General features: G+C 30.0%; 1 protein-coding gene across 1 annotated transcript; it reads left to right on the top strand.

Annotated features, from left to right (window-relative positions):
• The first annotated feature begins 12,580 nt into the window (after positions 1 to 12,580).
• On the top strand, positions 12,581 to 16,884 carry LOC111037553 (RNA polymerase II-associated factor 1 homolog). Its single transcript, XM_022320193.1, has 10 exons — positions 12,581 to 12,925; positions 13,017 to 13,109; positions 13,187 to 13,375; positions 13,780 to 13,915; positions 13,982 to 14,125; positions 14,204 to 14,307; positions 14,421 to 14,663; positions 14,732 to 14,922; positions 15,294 to 15,377; positions 16,199 to 16,884. The coding sequence occupies exons 1-10, from the start codon at positions 12,858 to 12,860 to the stop codon at positions 16,654 to 16,656; spliced, it is 1,710 nt and encodes a 569-aa protein (XP_022175885.1). The 5' UTR covers positions 12,581 to 12,857; the 3' UTR covers positions 16,657 to 16,884.
• Positions 16,885 to 16,954: the final 70 nt, after the last annotated feature.

The raw sequence follows: 16,954 nt of genomic DNA, 5'->3' as shown, positions 1-16,954 counted from the left end.
TCCGGTGGTCGATATATTGTTAAGGAATAAGAACTACCTACATAATGTATATAATATTCTGTGGCTACACAGTACAATATTATTTCAGATGAATTTTGTGTCCATACACAATATGTATAAGTTTATAGTACGTAAATAATATGTTTAATATTTTATACACATTGTATTATTGTGGCCAATATTGTTTATGAATTATGATATTTAAATTCAAAACTTGATACTCTTAAGTGTATTCGTCCGGCTAGACATACGGGGTACGGACTGTTTTAATCCATCTTTGTATTGACAAAAGAGATTAATGCTATTGAATGACCAGTGACCAGTCGATATCGTCTTGCAGGATGTCACGTCGGTAATAGAGGAAAAAATTATATTTTTTAATCCAGTTATACGCAATGCATAATCCCTTAGGACTTAAATGTCGTGTGGAATACATACGAGTTTAAAACCCACAACTGTTCAAGAGCATTGAATATGTTATGAAACATTTCACATGCGAATTTAAGCTGTTTTTAATACAATAAAACAAAGTATTAACAGGAATTGTACTTAACAGTAAAAAACCGGTTGACAATGTGGTGTTAGCAATTTTTATATTTGTATCAATTACCTACTCTTAATAACTAGAAAATGAATGTAGGTATATTAATAATGACAAACTGTTTTATTTTAACGTAAATAATAATCGGCATTCGGCATTATTTTTTATGCATCAAATATTTAAAAAAAAAACTAAAAGATAAATGATGATATAATGGTGAAAGTTATTATATTTTTCAAAGTCAATTAAAGGTCATTGTTTTATATTTTACGAGTCAAAACAAATTGTGTAAATTACTTTTACAGACTACAATACATTCAAACTAAGTCATCTTAAGTTAGAGTTGTTTATTGTTTACAATATTTTGAAAGTTAACTCAGAAGTGTAAAATACAATGCACACAAGTAAAATGAAAAAAAAAATTTTAGTTCCACTTGTCAAAATTATATACATTTACATTTACGGTAGGTACATATGTTTGAATAACCATAATTGGCAATAAAATATGGAAATCATACCTCAAATACCAAATCTAACCTAGACTAACTGAACAATAAATTATGAACGACTAAATACATGTGGAAAATACAAATTGATACTAATTTATCAAAACCATAAAATCATTTACTCCAAAAAATTTAATACGATCATTTTTCGTTTAAATAAATAAAAGGTGATACATATTATAAATATTTACAACTAATATTATAATATGTATAACAAAATGGCAAAGTAACTAAATTTAATGAAATTAGGAATAGTTATTAAAATAATTTAAAGTTATTTATAATTATATAACAGTGAGAATAACAAATAATTATCTAAATTTCAAATCGTTTAACACACAATATTTTAAGTATATTATATAGGCATACACTATACAGGTATATACAAGTTACACCTATATGATAATTTATTTATTATTAATAATCATCATTACCTAAGTTGAAAGGTCCCTGAACTATTTTAACTTCAATATTGATAAAACGATTTAAAATTGTAAAATATTAAATGATTGGTGAGTAAATATTGTTCATTCAAAAAATAAATAAAATCCATCAGCTTGGGGATAGTAATTCGTTATGTGTAACCTGATCTGTTCCTAATATAACTAATAAAAATGTATAATGTAGTGGGCAAATATTCAATTTATTGTTGGGGTTTAAACATAATCATTATTGTACATGCATTTTCAAACAAATATTTCCCCTCTATTGCTTCGTATATAAGCGAATGTCATACAACAAAATACAAATTGTACATGAACTTGTGGTCGATTTAGAATCCCTGTCAGATAACTGGATCGTTATATTTAATACATGCCCATATGACCCTTTTACAACGTGATTGTCATCTACCACCAATGATAAATGTACCCGGGTCATTTATATTATTATTTTTGTTTGTTTGTTTATCTGATGTAGGAATTTGATACTTTGCGTTGCAAGCCAAACGTACCGAGTTTGTATCATTTACATCATATATTATAATATTGTACTGTATATTGTACTCCGTGGATGTGTTCTCACGAAAATAGAATAACCGTTATACTGAAGATTTAACTAAACAGTATATACCTATGCCAGTCGATCGTATACAAATTATAATAATATGTAATATAATACATCTCCAAAATGCTAGAGCAATATATTTTTTTTCATGTATATCGCATGCATAAATATCAAAATTCTAAATATCAACGAACCAGTTACCCAATCAGTAACCACTGAAATAATTGTCTAACCTACTTTACCTACCGTAGGTACTCAACAATCAAAATAGTAGATATTTAATATAATAGTTTTAGACTCACCTAACCTATATTTGTGACAAGGGTGTATTAATATTGTTATATTCTTTTTTGCTATGGTTCACGCCTCGTTTCTATCTATGTATTAGCGATAGCAGTCTACAATGACACAAAACGAACGACCCTGCTGGGTCGTTGTAGCCCAGTTGCGGTGGACTCAAACACTTTTCATTTTTTTGTCTTCTAATGAGACTACATCATTCAAACCTGGATACATATTATAACACACGCCAAGTATGTCTATAAAAAAAAAAAATGCAATGAGATAATAGTGGTTAAAAAAAATCGAGCTGACGATATTTTTTTCGGCTTCACGGGAGTCTGTTCAGACCAAAAACCGCAAATTCCACTTAGGTGGCCCAAGTAATGTTTATCATTGTCATCTATTGTTTCCATAGTCATAATTTTCTTGACCTTTGGTATTCACTCACTTCCCACGGTTTAACTGGCATACGAATATAGAATTCATTGAAATCGTCTATACTCTATATTTCTATAGGGCACCACCCTAAGTCCCAAACTATAATATGTACATATAGTGTTTACCTAAATTTACCTACTACGAGTACTACCTATGATGGTTACGTTGACTTCAAACATCGTCAATATTGCAGTTTATTCAATTGTCATATTTTCAAGATTAAACATGTCAAGTTTTTAACAGTTGTTTGTATTATAGTGTAGTATGAAAAAAAACCTTAAGACAAACATGTGACAGCGAGACTTCAACGGGTAACAAACAAATTTCGTTCTAGTTCTCATTGTATGTATACAACAATACAATAACAACATTGTTTCGAAAAATGTCTCCCTTTGGAAAGGTGTATTCATATAAATCCGGAGGGTACACAATTCGCAGGGGATGATTTAGTGACGACAGCTCTCGCCCATAACAATGACATCACCCTGGTTGTAAGTGGTAGGCTTGGGCTCTCTTATAATCACATAAATTTATGCGGATTCCATGCATAGAACGAATATAACAATGTATGCGTTCTAGTTTCGCTTGATGTCAATTGTAAAATAAACACGTTTCAAAGGAGTCATCGAGTGGTTTCTGACCTTTTTTGTCTGTCCCTTTTCATAAATGAGGTTGACTGTTGAACTGCATCGTGGAAAATATAACGCATTAATGCATTATAGTAACTAGGTATAGTGAAGTATACCGGTGGATATAATAGGTTAGATGGTATTTTACTTCTAAACACTGTTTTTCCTCATTTAAAAGAACACATTTTATGTATTTTTCATAATGTGTTAATATTATTTATAATGTTGTTTTTACTATATTAAATATAAATTAAACATTATGTAAGTACTTAATATATCAATAATTTGTGTATTTTGGTACGTACCGACTTATATGAGTACGAAAATGATATACGAATGTATGTTACATTCACCAGAAATAAATCAAAATGTAATCCATTAATACAAATTTAGTAACATTATTCTAAAGTCCATTCAATCATCGTTAAGTACCCTACAAACAAAACAGTTTTATAAAAACAACTTTATAAATATGTACATGTTCTATGGTCCACAATTCTACATGGATAGTTGATAGTTTTATACTTTTATGTACGAAATAATATTGAATTAACATAATAATAATTTTAAGATAATATTATTTATATGAAAAAAATTCTTGAATTGAGTATGGTTGCATTTTTACTAGGGGTAGAATATTTTTACCCTTAATACCCACGTGCACATATTGCGAACTCATTTTATTCAACCATAAATTAAGTGCACAAGACTTATGAAATACAATTGAATATAATTTGGTTTAAAACATGATTTATATACGATTTATTATTTAATAATACAAATACATCATATAAGCTTAAAATATTTCAAATATTTTATCATAATAACCCTTCGATTAGCATGAAACCATATATGACAAATATTTTTGGAGCCCAATTAGTGGAAATTCCAACGAGGATTTAGACGAAAATTGGATTACGGGTGTTTTGAAGGCATACGAAATGGTACATACTATACGCATTCAATCGACCGACGGTGTGGCAAATCCCACGCACGCATGAACAGACATTGAAGGATTATTATGTGCTGCAGAGGACGTGCTGGGCCAGTAATAATAACAGTGTTAAAATCCCGGGTTCTTGGTGCGATTTTAATAATATGCCGAGATTTTTTTGGTTACACAATCGTTTGTGGGTTTCCGTTGGACCGAGCTTAATTCGATTACACGTCCCGGAATGAGCGAATTTGACGCCCGATTGACCACAAAGCGCTGGTACATGCCATGCAAAAGGGTCTGTAACACTCGAAAGTAGTTCTCACGTAGCCAACGAATTGTACATAATTCGCAAGTTCCTAATTTGATTACACGCGTTGTTTTTGAAGCAGTTTTCAATTTGTTCTCGTCAAAAAGTATTGAGCATACAAAATATTATACTCCGAGCATGATTGTATGGTTTCATGCTAAAATATATAATTACATACATTTTTTCCTACATTATGCACTATCAGTAAATAAAATATAAATGGTAAATTGGTAAATAATTGAATTTGTAATTGAAATATTTGAAATTGTAGTATTTCTGTCAAAATGAAAAAAAGATTTGGTTTTCGTTTCCCCCAAATCATTTTTCTTCCAAAATTGGGGAATGGCGCAATCCAAAACCTAAGAACTATTTGCATTTTTCATTTTTTTCCAGTATTTTGAAAGTCTGGAATATTATAAATTTAATAATGAATAATGAAAAAATTCAGTTTTCTATGAAGTTAAATATTTATCATAAGTTTTTACTTTTATAAAGTTAACAAATCTACGATTTTTAATGACCAAGTTAAGTTAAAACACACTATTTCGAGCCAATAGCACACATTGAATAATTTTATCAACATATAGTGTACATTATAGAATTAAATTTATAATTAATTTATATCAAATGATTAATATTATTTTCCACACCGTATTGTTTCCAAAATTAAGTTTTTAATATATGAAAAATGTGTGTGTAAACCATCTTATAACAATATGTAAGGTTCTTATGATAAGTATTAACACTCTCAGAATTTCTATAGGAATCTATTGACATCCGTCAAATTCCCTGCAATATAAATACTGTAGGTTTAGTAAGATGTCTAACTCAATTTCTCTAAAAATGCCTATAGTACGTTTTGGATTGTTATCCCTCAGCAATAATAGTTTGAGATTTAACTAGTCATAATTCCGGTTTTATGTTGTAATTGTTTCGTGGTATTTCAAACATTTTACTTCCAAAAATAGCACATATATACGTTACCATCACCCACAGTGTGGTTCAATTTCAGTGACAGTTGATGCAAAACAACAAATAATTGCGAATCATTCCACATACATAATTGCAAATTGCGTGTCCGGTATTTATAGCTAATATGGAGAGTTTATAATTTGTTTCAAAAAAGAAAAACGACCGCTAATAGAGGTGTCCGTTATTGGAGGTTCTATTGTATCGTTAATATTTTACACGTTGTTCCACGAGCGCATACATAGGTGTACTTTCAATAGATAAATCGTAGATAAATACCAAAATATAAGCTGTATATTATATTAAAAAACAGTTTTTTATCCACACAATAATATTATATCGGTAGATATGTACCTATAGTCTATACTTATATAAGTAGGCGCCTATCAGTTATGTTGTTTTGTATAATTGTTGAGCTGTTATAGTAAAACTAAAAGCTAATAAGAAAATAAAAAAGTAGGTGTCTATGTTGTACGCGATGAGCGGTGGTAGACGTCAGAGCAAAAATAATAATATATATACAGGTAGGTACGCGTCAATAACGACACACTCGACCAAAAACTGTCGCACTTCGACATTTAACAAAACGACTATAATATATTATCACGTTAATATTTAATATTCACGGGCCATAAAACAATTTATAGAGGTACCTATAGGTGTGTGTCGTATACAGATTTATAAATTTATAATAGCGGTTGTGGGTAAATATATAATATTATTATACGTACATATATGTATAATATGCATAAGTGCAGGAGGGACGTCATCGCCTGCACACGGCGACCGTACGGGTGGAAAACGGTGTTCGACATTGCACACATATATATATATATTAGGTATATAATATAATATTGTTATGTTGTGTGTACGCGAAAGCCACGCGACCAAACGCCGCCCGTTATAGCTGCAGGCGCACCCTCCGCGGCTGGAGGCGGCCACCGCGGCCACCGCCGTCGCCGCCGCCGCCGCAAACGATTATTGTTATTATTTAAAAAGGCTGCGCTGGACAACAAAACGCAGCTGCTGCTGGTCCGCGAAATTAATTCTCGGCCAGTAATCACGGGCGCGCGCGCCCTTCTCGCCGACTCGACCCTGTAAAAATATTATGATAAAAACGACGGCGGCGGCCGGCGGCCGACGACGACGTATTTCGTCATAATAATAATATTATACACGCACGCACACGTCGCGTCATAATGGACCGACAGCGGCACTCGAGTCACATAATATTATTATTATATTTTATAACGCACGCGCGCTCGCGCTAATAAACCGATTGGCTGCCGGAGCCATGTTGGATTGTGCGCGTACCGCGTCGACGTCGCGCGGTCACGATCCGTTGTGGTAATAACCGCGACGGCGGTATAGACAATAATAATAAAGTCGGCGGGCACACCAACACGATACATCATACCTATATGTAGTGGGCATAACGCAATGATATTATATCATTTGCTAAAATTTTATTTTTTCAATTAGTTATGTGCTTATAAGTAATAACTAATAAGTAATAATAGACATAAAACGTTGAAGTGCGTTGTTTATATTTTGTATACCTATTATAGGTACAGCTATACGCATCTATATTAGATATTATATTGTATCTATATAGGTGTATTGATATCTACCTATTAGACGGGCGAGACCCCTATCGACCAAAATCGCGTCCTATTCTCTTTTCGGACGATTAGCTTTTCGATCAAACCAAAAAATTTAATATTTACTTAGAAAATATAAAGGTACCTATTATTATATTATACACCCGAGACAAGCTATATTATGAAAACTTTTTCTATACATTTTCGTCACTCCTAAATCCTAATAATAATCATACGTATAAATAGGTACCTAAGACCTAACCTAACCTATCTATACTCCAAGACAGCTTTAACAGTGCTTTTTACAGAGACGGCATTTTTTTAAAAATAATCAAATATAGGAACCAATTTTATAAGTATTATTATTTTATAGATATATAGGTAGCAGAGTTGAATCCTGCATTTATTGTGTAAAGATTACAAGCAACAGATTTGCCTATATATAGATCCTAGATCGAGGTCCTAGGTAGTTACTATATTTCTATATAAAATCAACTACACTCGGGCATAAAAGATAGGCAAGTAGCGTCGGTAGGTACAATATATCATATATGTATAATTATGGTAATTACCTAAGTACTACGACGTCGCCTATACATTCTAACCTATTTTACAGTTTTCCTCTTTCAGCAAATATAGACAATATTATATTGGTTTCACACTATCACGTATCAACTATAGCCCCACTCAGGTCCTAACCAATAACTTTAAGGTACTTATATGTGTAAATAATAATACTATTGATCATACCTAATACGAGATATATAGGTACCTGCCTTTATAAATGTATGTTTTGGTTTGGGATTTATACTATAACGATATATACTATACACTACTATTTGTTTCAACTTTTTTTTTTAGTGAAAATTCAAATTGTTACAACTAGGTAACTATACTACATAAAGGTAAGGATATTTCAACCTGTTGTGTTTGTAGTAATAAATTATGAAATTTAATGACTTACTGAAAAACAATAATATGAGCCACTTAGGTATCGGTATATGTACCTACCTGCTACCTATTCCTAATCAATTTCAAAGTTATAAATAAACTACTTTAAAATTGACAGCAATAGTTTGAAATTCGAGTAAATCAACACCAAAACATGTGGATAAAAAAATGTTGTGTGAAAAGTGAAAACATTGAAAATTATATTATATAGGTACCTAATATTATTTCTTCAATTTATTTTTGTTCAAATTTCAATTAATATAGTCTGATCTTTACTAGTTTAATTAATTTATCAAACGAACCATACCTATTATTTGAGTCACCACAATCAAATATATATATAAAAACTTATTTTAAACAAAATGTCGTTATATTTTATGAAAGTACTTATTACTTTTTAATTTTTAATTTTACATCTATAGCCATATTATATGAATTACAATTTCAATTATTTACTTCTGAAATTAATATTGACTTAGGTATACGTCGCTTAAATTAAAAATACGTAGGTAATTCAAAGATTTGAAACTTAATACTTAAGTCACAAATCACGACTTTAATATACCTTATATACATAATATATCAATCTAAAAAGTAAATAATAGCAATATTTTTTTTATATTTTGTCATCCATATAAAGTGTTTTATTCTCTGCAGAATTATTTTAATGGGTCAATGCACATATTGGATTATATCATATTATCTATCACGATCTATATAGAAAAATAGTAAATACGAACACCTATTATACAGCCATATAGATATACATGATATAGCTGATATATGTTATTTTTATTAATATTATTGTACCTACCTACATTTTATTTTGTACGAAAAAAATGTTTCATTGTTCAATTGTTGTAACAAGGTATTTTTCAGCTGAACTAACATTATGTAGCATACTATAGCATTGTCGTTAGTATATAATGAGAAATCCACAACGATATAGATGGCAAACTAAACAATCCAATAAATAAACATGGCAACGGTATTAACAAACACAAAATAAATTGCATTAGGTTTAATACTGGTTTAATATATAGGTACCTACACTAAATGTGGTGAATACGATTGAATACTCTATCAACCCAAAGGTCGATCGAGAATAGGTATAATCGTATAGACATTATTTATACCATATATATTTATTATATTATTATAAGACAGCAAAAACATAGTCTTAAAAAAAATACAATAAGGCTGGATATTAAGTGAATATTAGATTACATATGAAAATTATTTTATCCACAGATGGAACTATATAATTCTGTATAAAAACAAGAAAGAAAGAGAACTAAAACATAACTACAGTTACTACTAAAATGTCTTAATACCTAAACAGCAAAATACTTATTAGTACTCATTACCAATATCAGTTGTTAACAACATAAATAATTTATATTCATATTTAAATGTAAATATACACACATAGGTTATAGGTATATAAACACATAACACGCATACATATACATGTACTGTTGGTGGGTAGGCACTGGGTAAAAGGCGTGCTATATTCACTGCTAAACAAACCGATGACAATCAACACCATAATAATAGTAATAATATAATAATAATAATAATGAAGTGCAATTTGAATAGGGCAGCCCGTGGTTCCTAATTTCCTAAATAAGAAAACAAGCCTCATTTTTCTCTCAGTCGACAAAACGAGTACAACGCATATTTGTATTGTTTCTCGCGTACATTTCCATAATGTAAACGTCGTCGGGGGCGTCACTTCTGTGCGCTGCCACACAATAAGCATTATAATTTGTTTGCGTTCTATTTATGCCTACTTCCTTGGCTATAAGCAAAACAAAACATCGTCGGGGCACAGAAATAATAATGACAGACAGGAACTGAAACCGGTCCGCTATATATATAGGTAAAAATGGGGGTAATATTTACATATATACGTAGGTAAACCATTTTTTATAACCATCTAATGGTGGACAGACTTGTGACCGAATGAATGGCTGTGTGAAACCTATATATAGGCTAGTCTATAGCCTATAGGTATTAGGTATATACAGGTATGACAACAATGACGACAATGAGCCCAACTGTGTCAAAGTGAAGTCTCGTAATCATAAACGTCAAATAATAGTGTAAAGGGGAGACAATATAAAATATTTAGTCCTATGTAGTAATAAGCTTTCAAAATTTAACAACACATAGGTATAGGTCATAGGTAGTATATTTCATTTAAATTCAAATTATCTAATGTATTTACTATTTACTATTTAGTAAGTAGCCAAGTAGGTATATATGTATCAATTTAATATAACTTAAGAAATTCACAACATAATATTACGTCTGTCGAACAACTTTATAATAATTTATAATTTATAAGTTATAACCTTTGTTCCCCGATGGCCTATATGCCACAGTGGGTATTTTTACTTATCCCGGCCAATGTAGTAAATATTTTTTATTTCTATAGCAATAAACGGCCTGCCTCAACAGAGGGAAGTAATAGCCAAGGCTAGTTCCCCTCTGCTCTGTAAACCGTGATCACTACTTTGAAGGTGAGTGCTTCCTCAAACGCCGATCACAAAAAAAAAATGGTATAAACTTTATACTATAAAGTATTATAAGTGCAATAACTTGTTTTCTACGTTTTATTTTTCTTATCATATGATTTTAATTAATTATGAAAAGATAATTTTAAGGTTTTTTGTATACTTGGTAGTAATAAATATTTTTATTTTTCTGTATAGTATCACAAACCTAATTCAAGCTTAATAAAAAAAAACCAAATGTACGATGTTAAATGGGTAATACACCTAATAACTATTATAATTCAAAATATTTTGGACGGTTTTTGAGAAACGGGGTATGAATAGCATAACCGATAGACAAATGCTATTAAAATTAATTTTTATATTTTCAATAACATTGTTTAGTGAGCGGGTTAAGAGTAAAAACACATATTATCTGCAATATTAAAGAAGATAAGTAGATCTGTGACTGTTAAAACGTCAATTTTCGATATTTTAATTGCTAAACTGAATAATTCAAATTCAAAAAGTAAAATATCACAAGTTTTAGAGTTAAATATTGAGCATTGAAAATAAAAGTTCGAAAATCGATTATCATATCATCACAAGAGCCTAGATAAACTTCTTCTATTCTATTTGTATAATAAGTGTAGTTTATACCTACTATAATGTCACTCGATAAGCAATTAGTGACTTTTGGACATTTTGCCACGCGGACGCGAGATTGGATTAAGGAGTTAAAATAAAATGAATTAGTAATGAGTCATTAGGTATGTATAATTTTTTTATGAGAAAGAGCCTAAGTCACTTGTAAATGAATTTTAATAATATATTTTATATATTTTATGACAAAGGGCTCAAGTCAAAACAGGTACATCGTACATGCAATAGGTCATAAGTCTTTATAATTTTAGGACAGTAAATAAAATCTAAGATTAGTTTTATAGCAAAATAATAAAACACTAATAAACGTTATTATGAATACCAAATTTAAAAATATTACAAATTTTCAAAGTTATACGTTTTTTTGTGTTTTCTACATAGAAGTATCTGTTTTTGACTTAAGCCCTTTCTCAAAAACCATCCATTTAAATTTAATTTAATATTAGATATTGAAGGTCTGGTTTTCATCATGGCTTCATCAAAGTTATGACTCAGGATTGCAAATTGCTTATTCACTTCATTTGAACTTAAAAGCTATATGGGTACTGCAGTCTGCAGACATACAACACCTGCTCCTCGTACAACTGTACAAGTTCAGTTGAATCAGTTCCAGCGAAGTAAGACAACTTTTCATTTTTACGAATCGCTTCCAAGTTTTAATCATCTGCGAACACCATATAGGCATAGCATGATTAATTTGTTTGGTGAGGGGGGCTACAGCCTTTTTTTTCCTCGTCGTACGATGCTACCTTCTTGCGAATTATGAGGAGACTTGACAGAATTTCACGGAGGCCTACAGGCTCTTAGCCCCCCCCCCCCCCTTCCATTTGACGCCTACGGCGATCACTGGCTTCTTACAATTCTATAAGATATTTAAATATACTTTAATTTAATCTATGGTACTTATTATACCATTATCTACATTAGGACATTAGGACAAATGTAAGATGCCTACAGTTTAGGTAGTGATATCTAGCAGCGAAATTGTGAACTAAAATGGTACCTATTTTGAATTAAGGCTCAGTAAAATATCCAAGTGTTCGTGATTGGTATATTGTAAATTGTAATATTACATCATTATAATATTATAATATGTATGATACATTCGGTTGGTTCTTAAATTATATTTATCAGCTATGATGACTGGACTAGGTGACGCCGTGACGGCCAGCAAAGTGTTCTTCTGTTATCATTGAACATTTTCAGCGCTACCTGTGGTTGTATTTGGCGTCACATTTATATCACAATCACATATTTTATATTAAAAAACAATACGGTTGTGCTTTTTTCGTTTTGTTTCTATCCACTTTTTTATATTAAACCATATAGAATATAATTGTTTGATTTCTCCTGTGATACGGTTATAGAGAATAATAGTATTATAATTTATAATCATGAATATAGTATTGAGACGGCGTCGTTGATTACCATTACGGTTTTGTAACAAATATTTAAATTATTTATTTAATTATTCATTTAAAGTATTTGACTGTAGTTTTCTACGTGAACTACCAACTAGGGTTAGTGACCATGGCTCCGACTGTTCAAAACAATACTCAAGCTCAAGAAAAAAGGCCAGTACGAACCGTGGAAAAAAGGTATGTTGTGAATAATACAACTTCGTTCAATCACTTGTTTTAATATATTCCTCTTATGTTTGTGTTTGTAATTATTGTACATCATTTTTAGGTCCGATTTAGTATGTAAAATGAAGTATTGCAATATGCTTCCAGACATACCTTTTGATTTAAAATTCCTCTCATATCCATTTGATGCAACAAGGTGGGATATACTATTTTCTATACTTACCTTTGACTTGACTTTTATTTAAATTGTAATTAAGATGATTTATCTTATAGATATATACAATATAATCCGACGTCTTTAGAGAGATCATATAAGTTTGAAATACTCGCGGATCATGATTTAGGACTCAACATTGACTTGGTTAATAAAGACAAGTATACAATAGACTATAATTTACAAATGGATAATGCTGATGAAAAACTATTGGAAGAAGATATCTTAGCTCCTCAAGATTCTAAAAGGTATAACTTTACATTTCCTATTTATTTGTAACATAAACTATCTTACCAAAAACAAAATTAGCGATTTGTTTTGTATATGATAGCAGTATTATATAATACTGCCTCAGTATTTAGTGACTTTAATTAGGTTGTCAAAACAATAAGCGAACAAATTCATATTAATAAATATTAAAAGATTAAAGTTTAAGAGTAACATTTAATTTGATTTCATTTGAATTCAATTTATCTTAAAAATTATATATTGTCTTTTATATTTGTAATTTTTCACTATTAACTTTGTATTTATGATATTGATTAATTAATATTAAAGTTATGTTTATGTAAATTTAGGTTAAACTCTATGTCTACTTTCAAGGATCAATTTTGTATATAATTTTCATAAAAAATAATATTTCAATTTCTAGGTCTAGACATCATGCCAGAAGTGTATCATGGTTACGGCGTACAGAATACATTTCTACAGAACAAACTAGATTTCAACCACAAACAATTGAAAAAGTTGAGGCTAAAGTTGGGTTCAGTATCAAAAAGAACTTTAAGGTATAACTTTGAAAATAACATTTCTTCCAACTCTTTTTTAATAAATCTTAAAATAAATTATTTCAGGAGGAAACTCTTTACATGGATAGAGACAGTCAGATGAAAGCAATTGAAAAGACGTTTGAAGACAATAAAAAACCAGTTGAAAAACATTACAGCAAGCCAAATGTTCATGCTGTTGAGACATTAAATGTGTTTCCAGATTTCAAAGTAACATTAAACATTTTGAACTTTTTGAAAATTGTAATAGAATTGTTTAAATAGTGTGTCTTATTTATTTTTAATTAGAATTGGAGATTCCCATGTGCTCAAGTTATCTTTGACTCTGACCCAGCTCCAATGGGTCGGCCTGTTCCAGCTCAAATAGAAGAAATGTCTCAAGCTATGATTAGGTAACTAATACTTCTATATTTTTAAACTATCAAAATAAAAAAATAATTACAAGATTAATAGTGCGATAAAACTTTTGTAAACATGAGAAACTAAAGCTTATGAAAAATTTCAGAGGTGTAATGGATGAAAGTGGTGAACAGTTTGTAGCTTACTTTTTACCATCTGAAGAAACGATAATTAAACGCCGTGAAGATGCTGTTGAAGCACGTCCATATGATGATGATTATGAGTATGAATATAAAATGGCCAGAGAATACAACTGGAATGTTAAGAGCAAGAGTAGTAAAGGATACGAGGAAAATTATTTTCTTATTGTACAACCAGATGGAGTATTTTATAATGAATTAGAAACAAGGTTTGGCTTAAACTATTTTTAATAAACATTTTTTTTTAATTACAACTGACAATAAACATACATTTTAGAGTTCGTTTAAGTAAGAGACGACAAAAAATTGGTACACAAAGTAGTAGTACTAATACCAGATTAATTGTACGTCATGTTCCAATCAATGAACAAGAATTTAGCGTTCACAAATTCAGAGAAAAACAGCTGCAGCCATATGATGAAGAAGAAGAAGCTAAAGCTGAAGAAGCCGCTAAAAAAGCAATGCAAGGTAATTGTTGAATGATTCGTAATGAAATTCTTCGGTAAAAATTATTGTGTAGTTTACTGAGAATTAATTAATGCTTAATTTTACATAATTCAAATAAGTAGCAATAAATAGATTAATTTACCGTAAAATAAAAAAGTTGAATATTGGATGAATACTATGGGTTTTAACTTACTGTTGTGTATATACTACATACAAATTAAAACTTACATACAGGTTAAACAATAATTTTGCATCTGTTGTATTATTGATAGTAGATAATCAAATTTTTATTGAGTCAATCACCTCACTCAGTAAATCAATAAAAATGGTTGTTTTATTCAAGACTAATCTAATCAACATAATTTTTACACATATTTTTAATATTTTTCCAGCTGCAAAAGAAAGTGCAAAGGAAATAGCAACAAAAAATAAAGCAGACAGTGATGATGATGATGATGATAATGAGTCTAGAAAAGGTAATGGAATCTTTAATCTTTTTAAACTTTAAAGCTTTAATACTGGTAATGTATTACCAGTATATATAAATGTACTACTACATAGTACATTTTAATATAACCATGTATACATTTTTTTGAAATACTGACTGTGAGAAGAAGTTTAAAAGTAACATACATTTAAAATTAAGCAATACTTATACATTAAAAATGTCATTTATCAGTAGTTTCAACAAACTTGTAAAACAACATGGATGAATACGCATCTATTTAAAAAAAAAATAACCAGGTTATTTTGATAAAATCAACTTAAATCGGATTTGTTTTTAAAGCTGTATAATTGTAATCATTGCCATGAAAATTTAAGTCACTCAGCTTAGTGATCCATTAATCTCACTTAGGGTTTCCATATTTTATTTTACTAAAATATTTTAAGCAATTCAAAAGTAGGTTGATCAGTATGATGGACAAAACATTGATGTTTTTTAGTTAAAATTACTGTCCGCCACTAGTGTGAGGAACCTTTTGGTGGCTGCCCCCAACCACCGCTGCAAATTTCATTTATTGTCAATTATATCTTAGTCTGTGATCACCATCTAGAAGTTAAATAAGAATATTTCTGAATTTACCCTTCCCTGATAGCTAAGTCTTCTCCTTAAACTTACTTGATAAATAAGAGATAAAAATAATATACAAATAGTATATTTTATCAATCTTCTGTATAACTTCTATTATTATTACTTAATATAATTTTAAAAAATTTAATATAATAGAGAATTGTTTTATTATCTATGAGTTTTTAATAAATGATTATATAATAATTTTTTTTCTTATATTTACAGGTGATTCTAAAAAGAACAATTTAGTTTCAGATAGTGATGTTTCTGATGATGAAGAACGTGTAGCTACAGCTAATTCTAAACGTGCTAACAGTGAAACAGTTGATAGTGACAAAGAAAAAAATAAACGTCAGCGAGCTGTTAGTGAACTAAATTCTGATAGTGACACTAGTGTGAAGAAATCAAATAGCCATAAGGTTAGTTCTGGAAGTGATGAAAGTGACAAATCTGATGACGAAAATAATACCAAGGGCAAAGAATCATCTCAAAGTGGTGACAGCGAAGAGGAGCGTAAAGGAAAACGTGTGTCTAGTGAAGCTAGATCAGATAGTGATAACAGTGATGTTGAAATGCGAAGTAAGAAAAGCTCAGAACGAGGAGCCAGCGAAAACAATTCAGACTCTTCAATCACTGATCATAGTGAACAAGAAAGCAACAGAGGTTCAGATAGTGATGAATGATGATAATCATTATTCAGTTTAAGACTTACTAGCATTTAAATTAAACTAAAATTATAAAAATGAAAAATAATTTAATTAACTCCACATTTCATATTATAAGAGTATTGAATAATGCATTGTATGTTATCTCTTTAACTGTACATCACACAAAACATACCTATTGTACATTTATGTATACACATTATGATTTATAAGTATGTCAAAGTAAAGATGATAAACCTACGAGAACTGCTTTGACTCAGTCATGTTTGGATTAGAGTAGTAACTTCAAAATGCCACAATATGCATATTTTTATCC

The sequence above is a fragment of the Myzus persicae genome, unplaced genomic scaffold (assembly GCF_001856785.1).
Source record: "Myzus persicae strain clone G006 unplaced genomic scaffold, MPER_G0061.0, whole genome shotgun sequence".
Classification (NCBI taxonomy): Eukaryota; Metazoa; Arthropoda; class Insecta; order Hemiptera; family Aphididae; genus Myzus; species Myzus persicae.
The sequence above is the reverse complement of the archived record's forward strand: the minus strand, read 5'-3'. Positions and strand labels throughout refer to the sequence as shown.